At 42.7% G+C, this 25,374-nt stretch overlaps 1 protein-coding gene across 3 annotated transcripts; it reads left to right on the forward strand.

The window, feature by feature from the left end:
* Nucleotides 1–4,452: 4,452 nt before the first annotated feature.
* Nucleotides 4,453–12,431, forward strand: LRAT (lecithin retinol acyltransferase). 3 transcript variants are annotated; one of them, XM_053251674.1, is made up of 3 exons: nucleotides 4,453–4,589; nucleotides 6,374–7,062; nucleotides 10,741–12,431. In XM_053251674.1, exons 2-3 carry the CDS (start codon nucleotides 6,514–6,516, stop codon nucleotides 10,891–10,893), a joined length of 702 nt encoding a protein of 233 aa, XP_053107649.1. In that variant the 5' UTR covers nucleotides 4,453–4,589; nucleotides 6,374–6,513; the 3' UTR covers nucleotides 10,894–12,431. The 3 variants fall into 3 exon arrangements, with proteins under 3 accessions (XP_053107649.1, XP_053107651.1, XP_053107650.1); XM_053251676.1 differs by having other exon boundaries at nucleotides 6,374–7,085; nucleotides 10,741–10,853; XM_053251675.1 differs by having other exon boundaries at nucleotides 4,580–4,711.
* Nucleotides 12,432–25,374: the final 12,943 nt, after the last annotated feature.

Consider the following 25,374-nt stretch of genomic DNA (forward strand, 5'->3'; position numbering starts at 1 on the left):
GCCCCAGGTATCTAAGAGAATGCCTTCTTCGTCATGAGACCTGCCACCAATTACGATTGGAAGAGCAGGTTCATCTGCGGTTACCATCGGCTCACCTGGTGGTGACACGGCGGTGAACCTTTTCTGTAGTTGCTGTGGAACCCACTTCCTTTTGAAGTTAGAGCTGCACCATCTCTGATGGCCTTCAGAAGAGCATTGAACATACCTGTTCAGTCAGGCTTTTTGCTGAATTTTAAATTTGATTTTAAATGTGATTTTAATTTTGATCATTTGTTTTTAATTGTTGATTTTTTATTATCATTTTAACCCATTGTAAACAAACCCCAATTTTGTTAAGGCACCTCTGTTCACTGAATTTTATATCCCAAATAAGGTAACTTAATTTTTCAGTCCACAAACAAAAGAACTGTACCCATTCTCTCTCTCTCCCTCTCTCTCTCTCACACACACACACGTACGTGGATGGTGTAAAACCTAGACTGGGCCCTTCAGAAATATAACTCAGGGAAAAAACTGTTTGTGTTACACACGCAAAAAACCAATACTTTAGACTTGAAGCTGCTTTCATAAGAAATGGGCTATCTTTCTTTTGGGTAATGTGATAGGGCAAAAGTATAATACCTTTGACAAAGAGCAATTTAATAAAAATGCATTGGCCAGTTTTCGGGGTGGGGGGGAGATACATCTATGACATCTGTGAATGCTTTTCTCCTCTGTCCCCCACCCATTTGTAATTTCTGAAATGGATATTTAAACTCCTTTCTCTTGCATTCTAGTTTGGAACCTCCCAACAGCAGTGAGGCATTTCTTTCTAAAAGAGCTGAATATTCTTTTAATTATCAGAAGGGGGCAGTTTACACTCCTTGACAGGCTGCTGTATAATGGTTTCATACTTCTCTCTGTCCTCCCCACCCCCACTTCCAACCATCTCTGCTAATTAGCTGCTAGGTAAGATGAAGCTTCCGTTGTTTTCCTAGCTTATTGGTGAAAGTAGTAAGAAGAGGAATGTTGGTGTGTTGTTGTTTGTTTGTTTCTATTCCTTTTGAGATTCACCCAAGCAATTGAGGTTTGGCCAGACCCCAAATATCTTCTCTGGTTTCATGGTACATTTCCTTTCCGGATTGATTTGTAATGTACCCAGGCATTTGAGGGATTAAGACTACATGGCATTTGAAAACAAAGGCTTTCTCTGTTTTAAGCAATGAGAGAAATAGTTTGGAAACATCTTTTTGCACCTACCAAGAATCTACTTAGATTTTCTTTGCATGACCCTCCGGCTAAAGATCCTTCTGAGAAGGCTGCAATGAGTTCTACCTTTCTTGAGTAGCTCTGCAGCGAAAACTAAAGGGCTATGCGACACAAGCTAGAGCTTCATACTTTCACATTACACCTGAAATTATAGCAGATGTCAGTGTCAGGATTCATCACCTTACCAATCTGGACAATCTCTTTTGAAAGAGGATGCATCAAAAACTCTTTAGGACAGGGTTCTCAGACTTAGGTCCCTAAGTATTGTTGGACTTCAACTTGTGGCTGGGGATTATAAGCAGAAATTCAACATCATCTGGGAACCCAAATTTGAGGACCTCTACAGTAGAGAGTTAAGATGGTTTTATAGCATCTGTTAAAGTCATCCTGAGCTTCAGATACTGTGTTAGAATTCCTAAACTGCACCAATGGAACTTTCATACGGATATTTTCATATGGAGTCATCCCATCAAACTGAACGCCAAGAAATTTAGGTCTGACAAAAGGAAGTACTTTTTCACACAACGTAAAATCAACCTATAACGAACATAAGATGTGGCGATAGCCAACAGCCTGGATGGCTTTAAGAGGGGTTTAGAAAAACGCACGCAGGACAGGTCTATCAATGGCCACTAGTCTGAGGGCTATAGGCTGCCTCAGCCTATATGCCTCAGCAAGATGCCTCTAAATACCAGTTGCAGGGGAGTAACAGCAGGAGAGAGGGAGTGTCCTTGCCTGTGGGCTTCCCTGAGGCATCTGGTGGGCCATTGTGGGAAACAGAATGGTGGATTGGGTGGGCCTTGTGCCTGATCCAGCAGGGCTTTTTTTATGGTCTTATATTATTCTTCTGAATTAGTCCAGTATTTGTCTCATAATGCTTAGTCATTTGTCTCTATTAATGCTTAGCCAAGTGACCCTGGGACGCTCATCAGGAGGACATGGCTGTGGTAGTGATTCCACCCTCTTAGTTCAGTTCTCAGAGGCAGAACTGAAACACATTTGCTTCAGAACATTTCTGTATTAATGCCGACTTCAGGTATTCAGTGTCACTATTTGATTTAATCTTGTTATCAATGTTATTTTTATGTGTGATATTAAGTAGCAGCTTGTTGGAGATGAACTTCCAGTACATGGACCTTTTGCACCAACTGTCCTAATGACCACTAGGGACATTGGGAGTAGAGACAGTGAGTAAGGGTCTCTCTATCTGTCCCTACTCTATGACCCCTGAACTGACTCTGCAGCACTTCCTGTGCTAAGTCACAATCCTTCCTTTCCTAGAGAGCAGATGGAAACATCTCTCCTTACCTATCCACTATGTAGTCCTTTAGATTAGAGATAGGTCTTTCCTATCTAAGTGTATTTAACCAATAAATATTTAGTGTTTAGTCATACAAGGATCTCCATGTGTTTTCTCTAAACAGCTGCAATATCTGAACCATCCTTTGCTACCTACTCTGTAACGAGTATGTACTCATTCCTTAGTGCTCTGCTGTTTTACCTATTGTGGGTAAAAATCAACAACTTCTAACACAGCTGGTATCATGACAGTACTTTATTGCATCTCAGTTATCAGCTGTACTTTTAGGTTTCTGTCTGCTCTTTTAAATTGCTTTATGGGTCATTTTAATGTTTGTTTTATATCTTATTTATTGCTCACTTCCTTGTGAACAAAGAAGAGAGGAGAGCTGATCTTGTAGCAAGCATTAATTGTCCCTTTTGTCCCTAAGCAAGGTCTGCCCTGGTTTGCATTTAAATGGGAGGCTTCATGTGAGCACTGTAAGATATTCCCCTTAGTGGATAGAGCTGCTCTGGGAAGAGCACCTGCATGCAGAAGGTTCCAAGTTCTGTCCCTGGCATCTCCCAAGATAAGGCTGAGAGAGACTCCTACCTGCAACCTTGGAGAAGCCACTACCAGCCTGTAGACAATCCTGAGCTAGATGGAGCAATGGTCTGTCTTGGTATAAGGCAACTTCCTGTGTTCCTGTGTGATTAATTGGTCTTAAGACAGGATAGAAATATATATAATAAATAATAAAAATAATCAGAACCTGACAGCAAGGTACAAAGGCATTTAGTAAATTATAAATGTATTATTTTAAATGTTAAGCTGGTCTAAGGATGGTAACAAATTTACTACTACTACTTCTGCAAGAAGTAACAAAAACTGTTGTTCAGCTGTTGTTCAGATGAGTATTTCTAGCTTAAATTAGCATAGTAATTTCTAGTGCATACAGGTACAATCTGGGTACACTGCAACACCCACACAATTAGGGAGAGGCACTCCTTGCTGGGACTGGGGAAGGCCATGCATGCTGACAGAAAGTGCACATCCTCAAGGCTGCTGGTGAATCATGAAGTATTGCTTGAACCAGCCCAATGACAAGCTCCCATTAAAGACTGTATAGTTGCTTACACTCACTCTTTATGTTGAACTGTATATATTGCCTAAGTTGCAATTAACCGGCACCATCCTTCCACTGAGTTCAATTGGTTTCCTGCCTATACAAGCCATATGACTTAAGTCTGCCCCGATACTGATCCTCGGGAAATTGGTCTTAAAGGACCACAGTAATATATCACTACAGCAGCGAATCAGTTATAAAGGTAGAGTTTGAAAACCATTAATAATCAGAGTGCTAGGAGTTATTAGACAACACACACACACAACCTCCACAAACTGAACTGCCAATCACCTCCCCCACCCACACACCAAAATCTGTTTGAACAACCACCTCCCCGTAAACACAACTACTCCAGTAGTCTTTGCGGCACTTTGTACAGCCAGAGAAGTGCATCCATTCACAGGATCTCCGTCACCAGAAGATGCTCTCAGGCAATTATTGGGAACTTGTATGCTCTGAGTAAGTTTGCACCCCGAGAATCCCTGCAACATTGCAAGAGATCCTGTGGCATGTCTGGCTCTCCCAAAGAATGCAACTCTTTGGGTTGATGGGTTTTGTTTTCTAGGCGGCTAGAAAACAAAACCAATTCCACCAAATCCCTGATATGCCGTAACAATTTGGCAAAATGATGGGAAGATTGAACACTACATTTCTCTTCCACTTGGATGCAGCAACGCGGCTCCTCTGAAGCAGCCAAAGAACCGTAAATTATCTTGTTTACAGATTTTGAAGCAAGGAGGAGAGGGGCAAACAGATCTGAGTGCCGAGCAACCGCCAAGCCCAAGGTGTGTGTGTGTGTTTGTGTGAGGAGGAGTAAAGGAGGCCGCCCCCTTGCCTTGGCCCCGCCCCCTCCGCTTTCATGTTCTGTGGGAGACGTCGCGTTTTCCCCTTTGGAACTGAATCGCTGAATCGGGAGTGCGTGTGAACGAAATAAAAGTGAGTCTGGGAGGCAGGCAGGGGCTGGGAGAAAAGTTGTAGCCGTGGAGTCTGAGAACGGAGGGTTGCACTGGAGAGTGGCTCCCCTCTCTTCTAGGCTCTATAGCCCTGTCATTTTCCAGGTAAGATGAATGGCCTCCCATCAATCATCCTTAGCAGCCCCCGAGGAAGCTGGGGGAGCCGCTTGGCTACCGAAACACTTTAGCCTTCGAGGCGGGAAGTGGGGAGCTTTATTGACCCGGAGGAGGAGTTCTTTTGTGGGGCTTCGTTGCTTTTTAAAAACCAAACTATTTGCATAATGGATTAGCACGAGATCCGTCTACTAACTCGTAGGAATTGGCTTTGCCACGTTTCCTTGGTTTCCCCTAGCTGGCAGGTTTCAGTACAAGTTAACTGATGTGTTAAGTGCAAAATTCTTCCCTGCCCCCCTTCGCCATAGCTGCCATACAATTTCCCTTTAGGAGAGCAACTATTACCGATCCATTCTAGAAAGGCAATGGAAGTTTAGAAGGAATCCAAGTCAAGTAACTTTCTCACTGTTTACCTGCAGTAACTTCTGTTCAGTATAGGGCTGTTTTATCACTAGTGTCTTTCCCATCTTCCTTCTGTGACTCTGCAAGTACTTCCTTGATACGGGAAGAGGTTAGCTTTCTATAAAGGTTTTGTCAGTTTGCTTAAAGACATGCCTTTAAACTGCTGCCAGACAGAAACTGTATTCCAGAATAGCCTTATACAGTGTTTCATAGAATACATACATTATTTTACATGAAAACTGTGCAATATTTATGCATTGAAACACTTTCAACAGGAATTGCAAATAAAGCTGAAATTACAAATGCAGTGAAAGAATCCAAATGCTGTATAAATAATCTGACAAATTCAGTGAGCACTATTAAGGGTCAAACTTAAGTCCATGTATATTTCATGTTTAGTTAGCAAGTTCCCCTCTTTAATCTTGCAGTCAAGATATCTTACCTTCAATTATATCTTGTGGTGTTAAAAAATACTAGTTAGCATGCCACAAGAAAAATGGACTTTTCACTTGGTAGTATGTACCTGTCAACACATTTGTAAAAAAAACACTTACTAGGAAACATGGTTAGGCTTGATTTTAAAAAGTCTTATTGATCTCAATGGAAATTATTTCTAAATAAGGACCAAAGGAGACATAACTTTAAACATGGTGTGTGTGTGTGTGTGTGTGTGTGTGTGTGTGTGTGTAATTAAATAGCAGTCTTAGAGACCCTCAGTTTGGATTATGTGTTTGTGTTGTGGGGGAAGAAGGCCACTGCTGTGATCCTTCTGTGGGGTGCCCCTGCCCCCCAGGGCTTGCCTTGGCCCAGGAGAGAAGCTGCTATTGGGGATCCTATGTATTTTTGCTTGGAAATAAGTCCTACTGAAATCAATTTTAGTGGGCTTTTTGTGTGCTTAGCTTGCAGCCCTGCCTGCAATCCAATCCTATGCATGTATATACTTGGAAAGAAATCCCACAGATATAGCCCCAGATAAGTGTACATTGGATTGCAGTCCTCAATTATAAATGTTTTCTAGAATGGTCTCCCTTTGTGAGCTCATAATACAATTGAAAAGCCTAGTAATGTGTTGGTACTCGCATCATTTTAGTCTCTCGAGCTTTGACTTATGAAGCCTCTTCATCTTTTTAATTAAATGTTAGGAAAAGTACTTGGTCCAGGCTATTCTTTATGTGCTGAATAAGCAGGACTCTTGTAAAATGTTTTCTGAAAAAAGGCAGTGTCTGGGTAAAGATCTATTTCACTCCACAGTAACTACCCACTTGCCTCTCTGCCAATCAAAACAAATGCCGTTTGTGGGACAGCCCCTCCTGCCATGATAAAAAGGCAAGATGTTGTAGGAGACTGTGAATCAGTAGCAACTTCAGCAGCAGAAGAATAAAATCAGCATCATGAAGAACCCGATGTATGAAGTAGCATCCCTGTTGCTGGAAAAACTTCTTCTGCTTGCCAACTTCAAACTTCTCACCATGGGCTCTAGTGTGGAAGAGGAAGAAAAGAGAAAACATGCTTGCTATTACGACACCACCTACTTCAAGCCGGGAGATCTGCTGGAGGTGCCCCGTACCCTCTTCATTCACTTTGGCATCTACCTGGGTGATAACAGGGTGGCCCACCTCATGCCTGACATCCTGCCAGCATTCACCAGTGACAAGAAACAGATCCAGAAGGTGGTGACCAACAAGAGACTTATCTTGGGTGTCATTGCTAAAATGGCCAGGATCCGTGTGGACACAGTAGAGGACTTTGCCTATGGCGGCTCCATTCTGGTGAACCACATGGACAAACTCTTCAAGAATAATGTCCTGAATGCTGAGGAGGTGGTGTGCAGAGCAGAAAAGCTGGTGGGGACCACTGAATACAGTTTGCTTTGGAACAACTGTGAACATTTTGTGACCTTCTGCAGATATGGGTCTGGAGTCAGCTTCCAAACTGACAAGGTAAACTGCCAACATTTAGCCAGGCAAGTTTGGTAAAGGGGATCCTGGTTTTCCTTGCGTTGAGCAGTGTGATGTGCTGCAAAAGGGAAGCACAGATTCACATGCTTATCTCTATGGGACCCAATGTGGTGCATTTATAATATATCTTTGTAAGCATTTTCACCTACATTTTCCTTCCAGAACAGCAAGTGAGCTCCATGCATTAGTCTTTCTTTCTTTCTTTCTTTCTTTCTTTCTTTCTTTCTTTCTTTCTTTCTTTCTTTCTTTCTTTCTTTCTTTCCTCTAACAACTAGTAGCCAACTGTGTTCAGTCAAAACTATTTAATCATTCATAAAAGGCCATAATATCATTGGTGTTACCTGTTGATTCAAGTCTAGGCTTTGCTTGCTATCCCAACAAAACAGTTATCCAGACACTTAATGAGCCTCTGTAGCCAGAATAAGCAAAAACCTGTCCAACCACAGAATCGTCCGGGAACTGGGCAGAGTGAGCTGATGCTGCCAAGGAAACACACAGTGATGCTGCTGTAACCCTAGCCATCTCCTGCTTAAGAGGCAAACCCAGGCAGGAGAGCCTTTCTGTCCCAGAGGCAATTTAACAAGAGCATTCTCTGTTGAAAACTTTCTTTCCGCCCTTTCCCTGGACTTTTGGAGGAGTTGAGCTAATCATCCAGTTCTGCTTCTGCAGCAGTAAAACCTGAAGTCATTCTCTGCCCAAAGTTTCACTTGGCCAATAGTCTCTGTACATGTTGTGCAGTGTTTCTGCGGAGACCAGTCAAGTCATTGTTTTAACACTTCAGTCTTTTCTCTTTCATTCAGATCAGTGACTTGACATCCAGCAAGGGGCCACTGATTCAGAATAGGGTTTTGGTCTCTGACTGCTAGTGGCATGCTGGACTTGGTATTTAAAGCACCTTTCCACCCAGTGGGGATGGAGGTATAGGAAAGGGCATGTAGTTTATATGCACTTCTGCTTGTTTAAGCCTGAAAGGCTTAAGTCCAAGGCTACCACTCGCAAGCTTTTTAATATTTGTGCAGAAACGGATAGGACGTAAGCCTATCCATTTCCCCCCTACCTCGTTTCTTAGTGTGGGAAAATGTTGATCCTTCTAATTGGCAGCCTTCTGAAAGCAGAGGCAAAGTCATCAGAGTGCTGGTAGGCAGCCATCTGAAACACAGCACCCCCTTCAGAGCCTGACTCCAGCCCAGTTCTTTAAGCTATATTTGGTTGGGATTTCTTTTATATTTTTGAGGATGGGCACATGATACATCTCGCCTTCCAGGCTGTCAGAGTAAGGAAGTAAGTCTCTTTTGCCAGAAAAAAATGTCGGCAACAGGGAATGAAAAAGGTCTCTTGGCTGAAGCGGCATGCTGTGAGCTGTTCTAAACAGACAGGTTTTGTCATCGTAAAAGGGCAAAAAAGCACATCTTTTCAAGGAATGTAGACTGAGAATATAGTGATGGACACCAGCCTCATGTCAGCCTAGTCATTCTGTATGCACACAAGCTGTGCAAACGTAAAATGTGTACAAATGATGTTATGCAAGAGTAAGCTCATAAGTTCAGTAGGCTTACTTCAGTGTAACACTTGCATAACTTTGCATACAAGTTATTAGGCTGACGTACCATTGTGCAGCATGTCAGCCACTATGTTTGGTAGGTGCAGTGACTATCAAAAATTGATGCCACTAAATTTCAGCGGTTGGAGATTATTCTCCTTTAAAGAAACATTGACTCTACAGCTGGAGGTGGGAGCACTAAGATCTTTTCTCCACCATTCAGTGAAATAAGGTACAGTTGCTACTTTGTGCAGGGACTGAGGGCAGCGCTTTCAGAGGCCCCAGGTTAGCTTTTACAAGCAGAGCTTGATGGAATCTACAGAAGGAAATACGTCAGATTTATTTAGGTACCAAGCAAATAATTTCTTGTAGTGGAGGCAGTATTTCTAGGTGGTTAATTAGAATGGAACACATATTAGCTTTCTGTGCTCAGTGCAGGCAGGGAACAGAGCAAGGGCTATTTTGCTTTTAATTTCTTTCTTTCTTTCTTCCTCTGCCCCGCAAATATTGAAACTGTATGAAATGCCAATGAAGCCATTTAGGTTTGCCAGGTTTCTGAGAGACAAAAACAGATTTTAATTGATGTCACTGTTCAGCTCCTCTTGTATAAATGGAGTTTTAATGTATTTATTATGTAATAAATGGCTTGGCTGGAGAGAATTCATAACTTTTAAACCTTTAAGGCCCTTTTGGGTTGGTTTGTTTTTAAATGCGTATGTTTCTTTAAGAAGTAGAACACTTCATTCTGAAGTCTTCATTCATACTCCTAAGTATCAAGTAGGTTGTCATTATTTATTTATTATTTATTTATTTGATTTATATACCGCCCTTCCAAAATGGCTCAGGGCGGTTTACAAAACAATGTAATGTAATAATGTAAAATAATGTGCCCGTTATGGATGGGCACATTGGCGAAAGAGGATTGTTTTCCTGTTTCTGTCCATTTCACTCCCACCAGCCCCTTCTCAAAGCCATATCTTGGCAAATAATTAACAAATACCATTGTTCTGAAGCCCTATAATGATCTCTGGGTGGCAGAAGATGGGGGTAAATATGTAGCACACATTTTAGACTTGCAGTCTCTCCAAACTGACTTGAAAATCAGCCTGTCAGAATGTCTGATATGTAACCAAGCAAAAAGAGCTATAACATAATTAAAACCAGAGTTTAACTTATGTGTATTTGCTCATACATAAACCCCACTGTGTTCAATAGTGCTTATTCCCAGAAAAGTGTGAATAGGATTGTAGCCTTAGTGTGCAGTAAAGGTAAAGTGTACCGTCAAGTCAATTTTGACTCCTGGCACCCAGAGCCCTGTGATTTTCTTTGGAGGGGTTTACTTTTGCCTCCTCCCGCACAGTATGAGATCATGCCTTTCAGCATCTTCCTATATCGCTGCTGCCCAATATAAGTGTTTCCCATAGTCTGGGAAACATACCAGCGGGGATCAAACTGGCAACCTTCTACTTGTTAGTCAAGCATTTCCCTGCTGCGCCACTTAAAGTGGCTTTAGTTGTGCAGTACAGCATCATTTATCTCAATAGTTTGGGATATACACAAGTCATCTGGTACATTAGAAGTTCAGATGGATGGAGAGTGCTCCATATATTGGGATGCCTTGACCATTGATGTGATTTGGGTGAGAATTAAGCAGTGAGGGTTCTCCTGTGTGTATATAATAATAATGTTTAGCATTTGTATTACACTTTTGACTGTCCAAAGCACATCACATGTATTAACTGGTAATCCTTACAACAACCCTCTGTAAGATATGCAAGTATTAGTGTAACCCTCTTGCAGATGCGGGGGGGGGGGGTGAGGCTGAGAAGGAATTGCCTGCCTAGGGCTGTGTAGTAAGTTCACAGCACTGGTGAGATTCAAACTGGGGAGTTCCTGATTCATAGTTCCATAGCTTAGCCAGTATGCTACACCAGTTCTCAGTAGAGCTGCTTGGAACTTGAAAGCATTTTGAATGGGCCCTGCTTCTTTTTGAAATGAATGCTATCTAGTTTAATTTGGTATTGGATAACCTGCTGTTTAACTTCCTTCCCTGTTTGTATTTCTCCCCTGGAAGCAACTTTTACTTTGAACCCTGAACTTTTCCATTCTGATTTTTGCAGTTCTGTGAAATAGTGAAGATGATTATTCGGGACCAGAGGAGCGTGCTTGTTTCTGCGCTGCTGGGAGTGGCTTCTATTCTCTGCCTGGGACTGGCACCCTCCACCACTCTTCCTGCCATCATTATTCCATTCATGTTGTGGATGGCTGGTTAATGGCACTCCTAGACCTTGCTGGTGGCTGTAAATAGAATGGATAATGTATTTATGAAAGCTTAAGTGCCTTTCCAATATTCTGTACAGAAGAAAATGTGACTTGCAATTTTATAATGATCTGAGTACATCATTGTCCCAGAACACAGAGCACAAAGAATAGCTTACTATGTAAGCCGACTGACTGGGTTTTGTAGTCATCTTTCCAGAAGGCAACTTAAGCACTGAGCTCACTAAGTTTCTTGTCAAGAAAATGTACATAGAAGCGAGCTGCCTAAGGCTGTGATTCTAAGCTTAGAAGTAAATGCTAGGTGAAATCAATAGGGCTTTCTCCTGAAGGAATGTGGATAGTTTTGGAGTGTGAGTGTAAGGTGAGAAGAGGCATTCTTATGGATGTAGATCAAAGAAGGCTAGAGGAGAGGCAATACTGGGTGATGAAAATAAGCTACTGCTGTTTGGTTTCTCTTCCAGCTGTATTCTACTTGCAAGCTGCTGTTTCTAAACCACACACAATGCACTGATTCTCATGGTGACATAATAAGTCCAGATGTGGCTTTATTATCACATGCTTAATAACTCCCAGCTGGTTTTATCTGCTTTTTCACATTTCTATGAAGCTGAATTTGCCAAGTGCCTTTTCACATTGCACAAACACCTTCCACCATCTTGTCTGGGTGGAGGTGCTAAAAATGGTCTGTGCCTCCTTGAGTTGTCCTTGTTGTTAGACGTCAGTGGATCCAATGTAAATCATGCCAGGCTGCTTCAGAAGTCTCACGACTCCAACTGTTTGGTTGGCACCAGTGGCTAACACACAAAGAAATTTTTGACGATGTTGGGAAGATGAAAGGAGGTAAACTCTTGCTCTTTAATCTTTTCCTCACAATGGGACCAAACAACATGGACATCCATAAAGTTAGGTAATGACAGCTAATCACACTGCTGGTTGTCACTAGAGTGAGATACAAATGTCGCCATTGTGTCCAGGACTGACTCTGCTATAAGGCAGAAGGAACTAGCCTGCCCCAATAGACTTCAAGATACCTTTAAAGGGTGTCTTATTGTCAATTACTTAGTTTATTATCTTTTCATCGCTGAGGTGAGTCTGGTGAGAGTGTCAGTTGGAATTCCGGCTGCAGGTACCAGACTCTTTTGGCTTATCTCTGATTTGTGTCCCTTGGCACAGCAAAATCCTGAAAAATACCCCATCTCTAAAATCAAAGTACTTCCTAATACAGTGGCATGGATGAATTCCCACACTCCCTTCTTGCCCTTTGCACCTACCCCTTTATTGATTATTTGTATGTCCCATGATTTGGGTTCTCTGATAATGGGGTGGGAAGATGTGTGTTCTGTCTATTATGTATTGCAGAATGTTTTCAAGGTCTGATAAAAACAATGAGATTATAAACATTTTTGCTCTAAAACTCTTCTGGTTTAGTTGGAAACAACTGTTGATGTACTCTGTGCAGTTCCTGTCCTCTGCTCCTCAGCAGGTATACTTGTAATTACTCAAATAACAATAAATTGATCATCTGTGCCGATGTTTAAGGAAATGGGATGCCAAGAAGTTAGATTAGAAAGATATCTTTACCCAACAATTTTCCTTTTAAAGAGAAGAGTGTGTTTGTCTGTTTACTTCCTCTCTCCTTCCAGTTCCCTCCCAGTTTACAGCTATGCTAAAAGAGCACATCTGCCACCATGGTCCTAAACTGAAAATGTCTCTCTGTATGGTTAAGTGTCTGTATGACTGAAGCCTGTAACAAACATGCCTGGGAAACCTCTTGAAATGAACTTTCTCAGACAGGGCTATAGTTGGCCTCAGCAGAGTTGGACAAGCAGCTGATGTCCCAGAGAGTTATCCATTGGTTTGTGATTGTGATGTCAGCACTTATTTAGTTAGTTAGTACATTTAAATACCACCCCATACAAAATGTCCCTGGGCGGTTCACAATATAACACCATTAAAAGATTAACATAATTAAAATGGTTTAAAATACAATAAAAACTCTAAAACCAAAATTTTAAAACTATAAACTAAAAAGCCTGACTAAATAGGTATGTTTTAAGGTCCTTCTTAAAAACATTCAGAGAAGGGGAAACACTAATTTCATTAGGAAGCGTGTTCCATAGTCCCAGGGGAATTCTATAAAAGGCCCGGTTTTGAGTCTCCACCAACCGAGCTGGTGGCAACCTCAACCGGACCTCTCCAGATGATCTTAACAGGCTGTGGGTTGATGAAAAAGAAGGCGCTTTCTTAAATACCTCAGACACAAGCTGCTTAGGGCTTTATAGGTAATAACCAGCGCTTTGTATTTCACCTGGAAACTTATTTGCAGCCAATGTTGTTCTTTTAAAATGAGTGTAATATGATTTCTTTGGGCAACCCTGAAGACCAACCTGGTTGCTGCATTCTGTACCAAGTGCAGTTTCTGAACTAAAGGAATGCAGCGTAGAGCACATTGCAGTAGTCATGCCTGGATGTTACCAGTATATGCACCACTGTTTTAAGCACAATGAGTAAAATGAGTAACTTTTGCATTTAGGTAACTTTCACAAGGCCGCTTGCTCCCGAGAAGGCAATGTACTTCTGCCAAAAGATTAGAGTGACAGGATTGGTGCAGTTAGTGGTACATGTCTGAAGCAGTGACTGTGGCACAAAAGCACCAGGCTAGTTAGTACCTCTTATGCATGATGCTCTCCCCCTTCCTCTATAGCATTATAGCACCAAACTAGCTGAGAGTGAAGCTGGAAGTTTGGACAAGTTGGAAGTGTCAGTGATGGGAGGTGCAGACATGCTCTTAGTAGAAGACAATGCTCCCCCCCCCCCCCAGTGAAACAAGACTTTTGATTCAGGCGGGTTTGTGAAATGAACAGAAGTGGCTGGCAGGAGTGGAGAATATAGACAAGTGCAATGAGAACAGAGAGGCAGTGAGAAAGGCTGCATTGCTGCGAATAAAGGGGAGACCGCCCCATCTTCTCTCCCAGACTCTATAGCCCTGTCATCTTCCAGATAAGATAAATGGGCTCCATCAATCACCCCCGGCAGCCTTTGGAGAAGCCGGGGATCTGCTTGGCTCCTGAAACATATTAGCCTCCAACTGAGGGACATTGTTGACCTGACAGAGGTGCTCTTTTGTGAGATGAGTTGCTAGGATTTAGTCATTTGCATAGTGGTTTAGTATCTTCACAAAACTTTGCCCTGCTTCTTTCTCTTTCCCAGATGATGGAATTAAGATGAATGATTGGGATAAGCAGGCAAATGGCCAGCCACACTGAAATCAAAATAAGCTTCTAAAAGTCAAAAAGTGCTGCATCACAACCATTTTGATTTCCTCAGTGTAATCAAAATGAAATGGATGGATGAAAGTATTCATGGTAGAGTGACTGTATTTGGGCTTTGAGTTTAATGCTGAATGAAAGAAAAAGTCTGCAGAAAAATCAAACTATTTGCTGAGTAATTTGAAATAGGGAAACTCTGGCTGACACCCTGATTAATGAAACACCAATGCAAGGGGGGAACTACTGGTGTAGCACCAGTGCTCTGTAGAGTTCCAGACTAACGCTGCACCAGTGATAGTGTGTGAGGGGTGTGTGATCCATGGGGACATATTTTTGGGTAGCACAGAGTTCTTCCTGAGGAAGGGGAGATAATTGAAATTTGCCCCCACCACTGCTCCAGTGGTGGAGCTGAGTTGAACTTTTCAGAAGCACCGATGTTTCTCCGATCTTTCTCCTGTTGCACATTAGTCAGGAAGTCAGCCACTGTGTTTTAGTTGTGTCAAAGCAGAAAGGGAATACTTATTCACAAATATTCCCTGTTATCCTGAACAGATTTGTGATGGTGTTTTTGGTGCAGGAGAAGGCCCATAGGCCTTCAGAATGTTCCTGGTTCTTAATAATCAGTATAGCCAACATAACTCATTCTGATGCTCAGGTCCTGCCCAAGTGCTGGTTGGGTGTTTTTCTGCTATATGGTACAGCTTTTCAAGACAGAAGTAGGGCAAGGGCAAAAAGGAGGGAGAGGCCAGTGCCAGTGCCAACTCTCTCACTTTCTTAATTACTTTGGGTGTCCTCTAAATAGTCTCCCATCCAGGGGACTGATTAGGTCACAACTCCATCACCTCAGCAATGAATCACCATTTATTAGGATCCACAAACTATCCTCTTTGTCAGCATAGTTGTTCATCTGTACTAGGACTAAGAATTGTACACATCTTCTGTATACAGCTACTCTCTGGCAGCAGGGCACTGCTGCCTCACTTGTTGCATAGCTAATAGTTCTCTCATTTCAAAGATGCAGAACAAACTACTGCTTGTACCACAGCAGTTAAAGCTAATCCATAGATTTTTCAAATGATGGGTTAATGAGGAAGGAAGGAAGAGAAAAAAATTCAGAAACAAGATTTCCTCAACGGATTTGTTCTTCCTTAGCTGTATCTGTATTTGGGGTGGGTTTAATTATTGTTATGGACTATCCTAAACCTGTATACTCTGAAGTAAGTCCTACTGAGTTCAGTGGGAATTACTCTGTAGTGCTCAGAATTGCAGCTTAAGGAAGGTCTGGGAAGTTTTCCTCAATATGATCATTGTAATATGTCAGGGCAAGACTACCTAAGCTGTAGTCCAGGTAGCCTTGCTTTCTTATCTGTTGCTTAGCAAATAAACTCCTGATGTTCTGAAGCCTGAGACAGGTACATTATCCCCCAATTATAAGACGAACAAAGGGTACAGGTAATCTGTATCTGTATAGCCTGGAGTTTCAGCCTGAAAGACTGACAGTGTGGTCTGTCACTAATAAGGTAACATGAGCTAGCTGTTTCAGATGACAGGGGTACATGTGAGACAAGCATATCTCAGCAAAGCCTGAAAGGGACAAAAACCAAATGGGTTTCTGCTAACCTCAGGATTTCCCACTTTTTCCTGTACACTCTACCCTGGTATTCTTGTATGCCTTACAGAACTTGATAACCGAAAAAGCTTCAAAAATTCAGTGAAAGGTTTTATAAATACTGGGTTTTATAAATACTAAACTTCCTTAGGAAATAAGAATGTAAAGCAGACAGGAAGGTAAATAAGGAGAAACAATATGCAAGAATAAGGAGAAACAATAAGCATCATTTCAGAAAACGGTAGTTATTCCTAAATCTCACCGTCACCTTATATTTTATTATACTTGGGAAATCCCTTCACAAAGTCTGCATTTAAGAGCAGTGGGTATGATTTCTTCCCACCTTTCCCAGGCTTGCTTCTTCAAGGAACAAGCATCCCTCAATGTGATCATCTCATTTACCCAAAATGGAGGCTTAAATCCAAGATGGCCACTTGGCAGGGGGTGCTTTGGTGACAGCAGGTGGTGTATGTGATGGATGGTTACAGATTGTGGGGTCAGGGTGAGTAGGCCAGCCAGCAGGCAGTAAAGGAGACAGAGCTGCAGTGGTGTGGGGCAGCAAGGGACATTTGTATGGTTGCCTTGGCAAAGGCCGCCGCCCTTTGCAAGGTGGGAAGCGGCAGCCCAGTTGCAATCAGGATGCCACCCCACAATCCTGTGGGACTTGGATATCTCTCAGGATTTCAGAAGCAGACATAGAGTATGCAAAAGGCATGCCTCGGGAGCCACACAACACAGAGAAGGGCCAGGAAGCAACAGACTGAGAAGAATGAGCACAATGGATTTGCAGGGCACCAGAAAGCAAGGCTGGGGAGGAGAAGGAGAACAGGGATGAGGGGAAGAAGAGAATTTATGCTGGGGTCTCATCTGGCAGCCTGAGCAATGGCCACATCACATTTGTGGAAGAGATGGGGTGGAAAAGAGAGACTGCTGGTGTGAATACACACTTGGGCACAAGTGAGCCCAGTTTGACAAAGACAGTTATGGGAGAGATGGTGGGGGAAAGAAAGATGGCTGACAGAGACCTTGTGTTGGAAGTGGGAGGAGACGCAGGAGATTGTCAAGTGTTAGTACGGTGTTTTTGGTTAATCTACTCCCTGATCCAGGCCAGCTTTTGAATGGTGCTTTAGTTACTTTAATCCAGTCCTAGAGCAGAGGTGTGACTAACAGCCAGCAGCAAGCACACTGAAGGCAGACTGCACTTGCCTCACTGTAAATACTATCTGTCTTATGAGACCAATATTCATGATTCAACTCCACTGTCTTGTCCTTGCATACCACAACTTTTTTCTGACCCAAGAACCTGATTCCCTGCTCCACCAGGGCAGCTTGTAAGTAGGGAGAACAGCACACCTCGTCTCTGCTGCTCTGTAGTACCATTGCTATGAACGAATTGAGGGCCTACGGCAGCAATCAAGACCAGCAGCATCAAGTGTCCTAACTAACCTACATGGTCCCCTCTGGCCTCATAGAACTGAGTTATTGGGTCTGGCTCCTCAGGAAGTTTGAGCTGCTACATAAGCCTCCTTCAGATGTTATTAAAAAGCCACGCTGTAGCCATGTATGGTGGGGCGGAGAGGGAGGATGTCCTGCCCCACCATGTTACTCACCTCCCATCTGCCCTTGCAACCATATATGAACCTGCCATCACAGGGTGGGCTTCTCCCTCTTAAGACAAGCCTTGTTGAAACTGCAAGTGGTGGGGTGTGTGGGTGAGTGACACAGCAGGGGCAGGACTTCCTCCACCCCACTGTAGTTCTTGAAACCCCACTTCCCTCAGCATCAGAGCAGAAAGCAGAGAAAGATTAGACTGGAGACCGTCAGTACTGATCTACAGCACTGAGCCACGTGCTTCTAAAAAGAATACTGCAGGAAGCCTGAGTATACACATACTACTTACACAGGTAGCTGTTTTATACCAAATCAAGTCATTGGTCCATCTAGCTCAGAATTGTGTATATACTGAATGGCAGAGGTTCTCCAGTGTTTCAGATGGGTATTTCTCAGTCTTACCTGAAGATGTCCGGAATGGAACCTTGGCTTTCTGCATGCAAAACAAATGTCATTATACTGAGCTATTACAGTTCTTCCCCTGGCTTATTTCGCCACCATCTGCAAGCCCCCAGTGCTGTATTTTGTAGAAATTATCAAACACACTCATCATCCCTGTGCAGCACTGAGAGCAGGAAGACTGGGTTAATCATATTAAATATACAAATCAAATGTGTAACAGATACAGCTCACACAGAAGGAACTTTAGTCAAAGTGCTGTGGGTAGGTACACAGACTGGCAACATTATAATGTCACCGTCAAAGGACATAATGGTTTATAGCAGGGGTTCCCATCCTGTAGTACTCCAGATATTAGGCATAACAGTTCCATCTCTTTATTCAGGCTGTTTCTATAATAGGTAAGATGAATAACTACTCATGTCAAAATTCCCTCTTTTATCCAATGCACTTATTATTAAAGGCACTGGAATTCTGTCCTGTATTGCATCAAAATGCAATAGACACTAACAAAGTTTGCATTTAACAAGGCTCTTGGTATTATATAAAAGATACATCAGGTTTTGTATGGAGATGGAAAAGCATTGTTTCCATTTAGTTTCTCTTGCCATCAGAAATAGGAAAAATTAGAGGCAAATAGTCAATTTCACCTTAGCTTGACATATTGCTACATTGATTTTTGTGGTAATAATAGCCTTACATCCCAAGCTGGGTTGCCTTAGGATATGGTAGAGGGATATCATGAAAGGGTTTCCAGGAGGATGAAGAAAAAGGGCTACACAAGTGATCATATTAATCGCCAAACCGAACATCAGACAAACTATTTGCCAGTGATCTCTGCCAAGAAACCTTGTCTTGGGCAACCATATTCTTGTATACTATATAATATTGCCACCTACTGGTTAATCAGGAAGCAACAGAATTGCAGTTCAAAACTCACATGTTGCTTTTGGCTATTAGCAACAGGGTTCAGATTTATTTATTTTTTTAAATGTTTCCAAATGTTTGGGATTTTGAAGGGAAAGTACTTCTATTGTTTTGAAGAACAATGTTCTTACATTATTAAGTGGTACTGAAAACATAAATTTTGGTAAAATTGTTATTTTAAATAGTATTCAAATTTGGGAGATACTCCTTCAATTTTTGTTAATTTCAGAATGGTATCTTGATTTAATATTAAGTGAAACTGAAAATCTGATATTAAATTTGATTAAAATCTACTGACGAGCAACCATATTTTATAATAAGAATCAATGTGATTAGCACTTAGCATGCTGGACTTAGACTAAGGGTACCCAGTTTCAAAAAATAACCTTTTGCTAGTTATATAGAAATATAGGATGTTGCCTTATACCATCTCAAACCATTAGTCTAGTTCAGTATTCGGCTCAACTTCGGCCCTGCTGCAGATGCTGGCCTACAACTCCCATAATCCCTGGCTATCGGCCACTGTGGCTGGGGATTATGAGAGTTGTCATCCAAAAAGAGCTGGGTGGGCCTAAGCTGAGCAGGCCTGGTCTACACTAAATGGCAGTAGATCTCTAAAGTTTTAGCCAGGAGTGTTCCTCAGCGCTACATGGAGATGCCAAGAATGGAACCTGGGACCTTCTACATGCAAAGCAGATGCTATACCACTGAGCTATATGGCTCCATCCCTGGAGGGGTGGCTGCTGTTTCTTAGCCCAACACAGGATTTATTGTATGCTTTTGAGTGACGACTTGCTTGTGTAACGGTCCTGACAAATTGTTCATATAATGCACATGTTAATTTGTTCTGAGGCTCCTCTTACATACAATTTGCTTCACGCAATCATGTACATGGGCACAAGACCACATGGAAAGACAGGTGAGCTGAACAAAATACATAAAGAAAGCTGCAGCCATTTCTACAGATTGTGACCACTTGAGAAACAAAGCTAGAAAGGTATTTATTCCTTCACCCTTATGTTTCTTCACAACTCAATGGGGCGGATTGTAACTCAGTAGAGGGGGATCTGCTTTGCCTGAAGAAGGTTTCAGGTTTAGTCTCTGCCATCTCCAGGTAGGGCTGAGAAATTTGCATGGACAGCAACTGCCAGTCAGTGTAGACAGAACAATCTAGGCATCTGGAGCCTGCTCTGAAAAGTAGATACTCTCTCAAACTTAATGCCAAATAAGTCAGTTAACTTCTCACAAGCTGCAAATAAAGTCACAGTGGAGAAATGGAAGAAGTGGCATTCAATACTCTTGTTGGACATCACTAATTGCATTGGTTTTGACCTCCATGGTAGGTTCCTGGTTTTCTCTGATTTTGGTCAGTCACTCTTGAACAATGGTATAAATAAGATGATTGAGAATGTTGCCTTCCAGATAGCTGAATGTCATCACTGTGAGAACATATATGTGAATCTAGCTGATTTTGCTGGGGCCATCCTGTTAGGTTATTGTTTTGGTTTCTGGCAATGCTAAATGGTGGGCAGTGGGAGAAGCATGTACCTCAACTCAAGGGCAGAAGGACTCCTGCATCAGCCTGCAGAGCCACAAAAGATGTGCACCATTTTGTTGGAGTAACCTTGATTCCCCGTGTTAGTGTCCAGAGAACTGGCTGTGTAGCTTCTTTACTTGATCTGAGAAACGGAATCATTCCTATGTGTTATGACAGTGCAGGATCTTATTGCAAAATAGTTTGGTATGGTCACCCGCAGAATATTATAGGTGTAAGTTTTATGTCCATGGAAATTTGCAAATCACTCAGAAAGCACTCTCTCACACAGCCCAGATGGTGCAAGTAAGACTCACAGAGGCCATAGTTGTACCCTTATGGTATAAGATCTGTCAAACTTGGGATATCAGAGAAAATAAAAAATCAGAGAAAACCAGGAACCTACCATGGAGGTCAAAACCAATGCAACTGGTGATTTCCATCACTCATGGCCTTCTTTTTATAGTCTTCTTGTGTATGTCATTGTAAGGACAACCTCTCAACAAACTTTATCCTCATAAAGATCTAGGATGAATGAAAATACATATATATTTGGAATAATGCAGAGTATTCTCTCTCTCTCTCTCTCTCTCTCTCTCTCTCTCTCACACACACACACACACACACACACACACACACACACACACACCCATTTTTCCTTGGTGATTCTCTCCTCTTAGAAACTGGATATGGAGACATCAACCAAGTCTCAAAGGACAACATTTGCTTTTGTCCCGGTTTCTGTGAATATGAAGTTGGATGAAAGACTTGTGCATAATTTGAAAGGGATTGCAGGGTGGCCAGAACCTAAGGGGTATACTCGTGGGTCAAATGGGCCATAAGCCAGAATTTGGCTTTAAAAAAGCCAAATCTGGCCACCTAGAAGGGATGTCCACTGTTCCATACATGATGAATATAAGGTCATCACGATAGAAATTGTCTAACTTGTGCAGCAAATATTTCTTGGAAAGGTATATTTGATGAATGTTCCAAATGTGACACCATAAGAATACATATTTACTCAAGAATAGTCCCACTGACTTCACGAGTCTTCCTTGAGCCATCTAGTCTATGTGTCTAGTCTCCTGACACTTTCCATATACGTACAACTTACACCTGCAGTATGCAGCTGATAGCTGGAAGTAGAGCATTTTTGCCCTACCTGGTGCTAAGCCATGGAGAAGGAGGAGAAGTACAAAGCACATGTGATCATGAGGCACTTAAGGCTATCCTATAGCTGCAAAGCAATTCCAAATATTCTAGTTTCAAACACTGTAATAATAGGTGACTTCATTACCCTCACCTAGACTGGGTAAATTCACAGTTGGGTAATGACAAAGAGGCCAAATTTCTAGACCTGCTGAATGACTGTGCCCTAGAACAGTTGGTCATGGACAGTTGCAGAGCGGGACCGCCGGCAGCCTGTGTGTGGCCGCCGCCACAGCCCCACTAACCCCGCCCCCGTGGCTGACATCAGATGCTGGGGCTAGCCACGCCCCAGCATCTGATGTCAGATGTGGGGGCATGGTCTGGCTGAACGGAAGCTTGAGGCTCCATTCGGCCCAGAGAGGGGAGAGTTGCCCTTTAACTGCCGAAGTGGCTGCACAGCCCCTTCAGGAGCTACTTAGGCTGGCGCTGCATTCGCAGCCTTTGCAGGGAAGAGCCGCTCCTGGCTGGTGCTGCGAACACAGCGCCAGCCTTTGTCTAGCTCCCAAAGGGGCCGCGCGCCCCCCACTCGGGAGCTAAACTAGCCTCGCCGCGTCTGTCATCAAATGCGGGGGGGGTGTCGGGGCCGCTCTCGCGGCCCCTGATTGGTCAGCAGCCCGGGTTCTATGAACCCGTTGGCCCAATGGTGGCTCAGCCCCTGGTCATGGAACCAACCAGAAAGAAGGCAACCTTGGAATTAATCCTGAGTGGCACCCATGGCCTGATGCGAGATGTCAGTGTCATGGAACTTTTAGGGAATCGTGACCATAGTGTGATCAAATACAGCATACATGCAAGGAGAGAATCACCAAGGAAATCTAACACAGGCACTTTGAATTTCATAAGAGGAAGCTTCTCTAAAATGAGGAGTCTGGTGAAAAGAAAACTGAAAGGAAAATCGGGAGAGTCACTTCACTCCAGAATGCATGGAGTTTATTTAAAACCACAATACTAGAAGCCCAGTTAGAATGTATACCAAAAAGGAGGAAAGGTACCATCAAGACTGCGAGGATGCCAGCATGGTTGACAGGTAAAGTCAAGGAAGCTATAAAGGGCAAGAAGACTTCCTTCAGAAATTGGAAGGCCTGCTCAAATGAAGAGAACTGCAAGGAACACAAACTCTGGCAAAATAAATGTAAGGTGACAATAAGAGAGGTGATAAGAGAGTTTGAGGAACATTTAGCTAAAAGCATCAAGCAGATAACAAAAACCGTATCAGAAGCAGGAAACCTGACAGAAGGCAGTTGGTCTGTCAGATAAGGGAGTAACAGGGATTATTAAGAAGAATATGGAAATTGCAGAGAAGCTGAACAAGTTCTTTGCATCTGTCTTCACGGCAGAGGATACTAAGCATATAGCTGTGCCTTAACTGGGCTTCTCAGGTACAGAGGCTAAAGAACTGAGGTATTTACCTCTGACTCAGAGGTGATGAGAGATAACATTCTAAACTGTCTAGAAAAATTAAAAATTAACAAACCACCAAGGCCAGATAACACCCACCCAAGAGTCCTTAAAGAACTCAAATGTGAAATTGCTGATCTCCTTGCAAAAATATAAAACTTATCCCCGCCATCAGGCTCTGTGCTGGAGGACTGGAAAGTAGCCAATGTAACACCAATTTTCAAAAAGGGAACCAGGGTGGGTGGGTGGTTTAAAGGCAATTACAGGCTGTTTAGCCAGGCAAATTGATGGAAAGCATTATCAAGGATAAAATTGTTAAGAATATAGAACAGGCCCTGCTGAGGGAGAACCAGCATAGTTTCTGCAAAGGCTTCCCCTTGCATCACCAACCTTTTGGAGTTCTTTGCGAGTGTCAACAATTGTGTGGATAAAGGTGATCCTGTTGACATAATATAACTGGACTTTCAAAAAGCTTTCGACAAAGTTCCTCAGCAAAGACTCTTGAGAAAACTTAGCAGTCATAAGGGGACAGATCATCTGCGGATTGGTAACTGGTTGAAGGACAGAAAACAGAGGATAGGAATAAATGGAAAGTTCTTAAATGGATGGAAGTAAGAAGTGGAGTCCCCCAGGGATCTGTACTGGGACCGGTGCTTTTTAATATATTCATAAATGATCTAGAAGTTGAGGTAAGCAGTAAGGTGGCTAAATTTGCAGATGACACAAAACTATTCAGAGTAGTGAAACCCAAAAGAGATTGTGAAGAGCTTCAAAAGGATCTCTCCAAACTGGGTGAGTGGGTGACAAAATGGCAAATGCAGTTCAATGTTGGCAAGTGTAAAGTGATGCATATTGGGCCAAAAAATCCCAACTTCACATACATGTTGATGGAATCTGAGCTGTGAGTAACTGACCAGGAGAGAGATCTTGGGGTCGTGGTGGACAGCTCATTGAAAGTGTTGACTCAATGTGAAGCAGCTGTGAAATAGGTCAATTCCATGCTTGGGACTATTAGGAAGGGAATTGAAAATAAAACTGCTAATATTATAATGCCTTTATACAAACTATGGTGTGGCCACATTTGGAGTACTGCATGCAGTTCTGGTCACCATACCTTAAGAAGGACATTGTAGAACTGGAAAAGGTGCAAGATGATAAGGGGCCAAGAGCACCTTTCTTATGAGGCAAGGCTACCACACCTGTGGCTTTTTAGTTTAGAAAAAAGATGACTGAGGGGAGACATGATAAAGGTCTATAAAATCATGCACGGTGTGGAGAAAGTTGATATAAATTTTTCTTCCTCTCTCATAACACTAGAACCAAGGGTCATACCATGAAATGGATTGCCAAGAAGTTTAGGACTGACAAAAGGAAGTACTTTTTTGCACAATGCATAATTAACCTATGGAATTCTCTGCCACAAGATGTGGTAACAGCCAACAACCTGGGTGGCTTTAAGAGGAAATTTAGATAAATTCATGGAGCACAGGTTTATCAATGATTACTAGTCTGAGGGCTATAGGCTACCTCCAGACTCAGAGGCAGGATCCCTCTAAATACCCGTTGCAGGGGAGTAACAGCAGGAGAGAGGGCATGTCCTCACTTCTTGCCCAGCAGGCCACTTTGTGATACAGGATGCTGGACTAGATGGGCCTTGAGCCTGATCCAGCAGGGCTGTTCTTATGTTCTAAATGTGCTGCAGACACTGCTACAAGTGATACATTAATGATGTTATTTATTATAGGTATTCTCTGCCTTTCAGCCAAGAATGGCTCCCAGTTTGAAATTAAAATCCCACAACAGTGTAATATAATTAGGGATACATTCAAGATGGAGCAGTCTTTTGGTTCTTGGTAATTGGTGATAGCACCCATGTTCCACGTTCTTCTCTCCATCGAGAGGGGGCAGAAGCAGCTGCAGATAATGTCAGGGATTAGGGATGTGCACGAATCAATTTTTTCAATTCTATTTGTACCTGAATCAAATCCCCCTGATTTGTTTTGGGTCCGAATCTGGCCAGCTGGCATAGGGGCAATTTGTTTTGTCCACAAATAGCCCAAAACAGGTGGATTAAGGTACAAATCGTTTTGTACCTGAATCAATTCACACAGACAGCAGGCACAGGCAGTAATTCTCTCAGCAACAGGAGGGGGGTGAAAAAAGATTCTCTTCTTTTTTCCTCAACCAGGAAAGCAGGAAGAAAAAGCAGAGAATCCACTCTAGGCAGCAGGCAGGTAAGCCAAAGCAAAGCTCCTCTGGTGCTCACTCTCTCTCTTCTCCCATGAGGCAGAATGGTGGCTGTCTGCTTCCTTAAGTACATTTGAAAATCCCTCCTTCCAACTTCCCCAACCTTGTCCCTTCTTTGACCCTTCCCCTAGCCAATGCAGGGTCAGTCACCCCTGGCAACACAAGATGTGAATGGAAATGAGCCAATCTGGAACCAGGGGGAAATCGCCAGCCAATCATTGCATACTGTAAGTCACCAATTGGAAGCTTGGGAGGGTGGAATTTTCAAAAG

The sequence above is a fragment of the Hemicordylus capensis genome, chromosome 5, assembly GCF_027244095.1.
Source record: "Hemicordylus capensis ecotype Gifberg chromosome 5, rHemCap1.1.pri, whole genome shotgun sequence".
NCBI classification, from domain to species: domain Eukaryota; kingdom Metazoa; phylum Chordata; class Lepidosauria; order Squamata; family Cordylidae; genus Hemicordylus; species Hemicordylus capensis.

Excerpts from the sequence above, each read along its gene's own strand:
- LRAT (XM_053251674.1), top strand. The coding sequence starts at position 6,514 with ATGAAGAACCCGATGTATGAAGTAGCATCCCTGTTGCTGGAAAAACTT. Across the intron at positions 7,063-10,740 it reads TCAGCTTCCAAACTGACAAG|TTCTGTGAAATAGTGAAGAT; the intron begins GTAAACTGCCAA and ends TGATTTTTGCAG.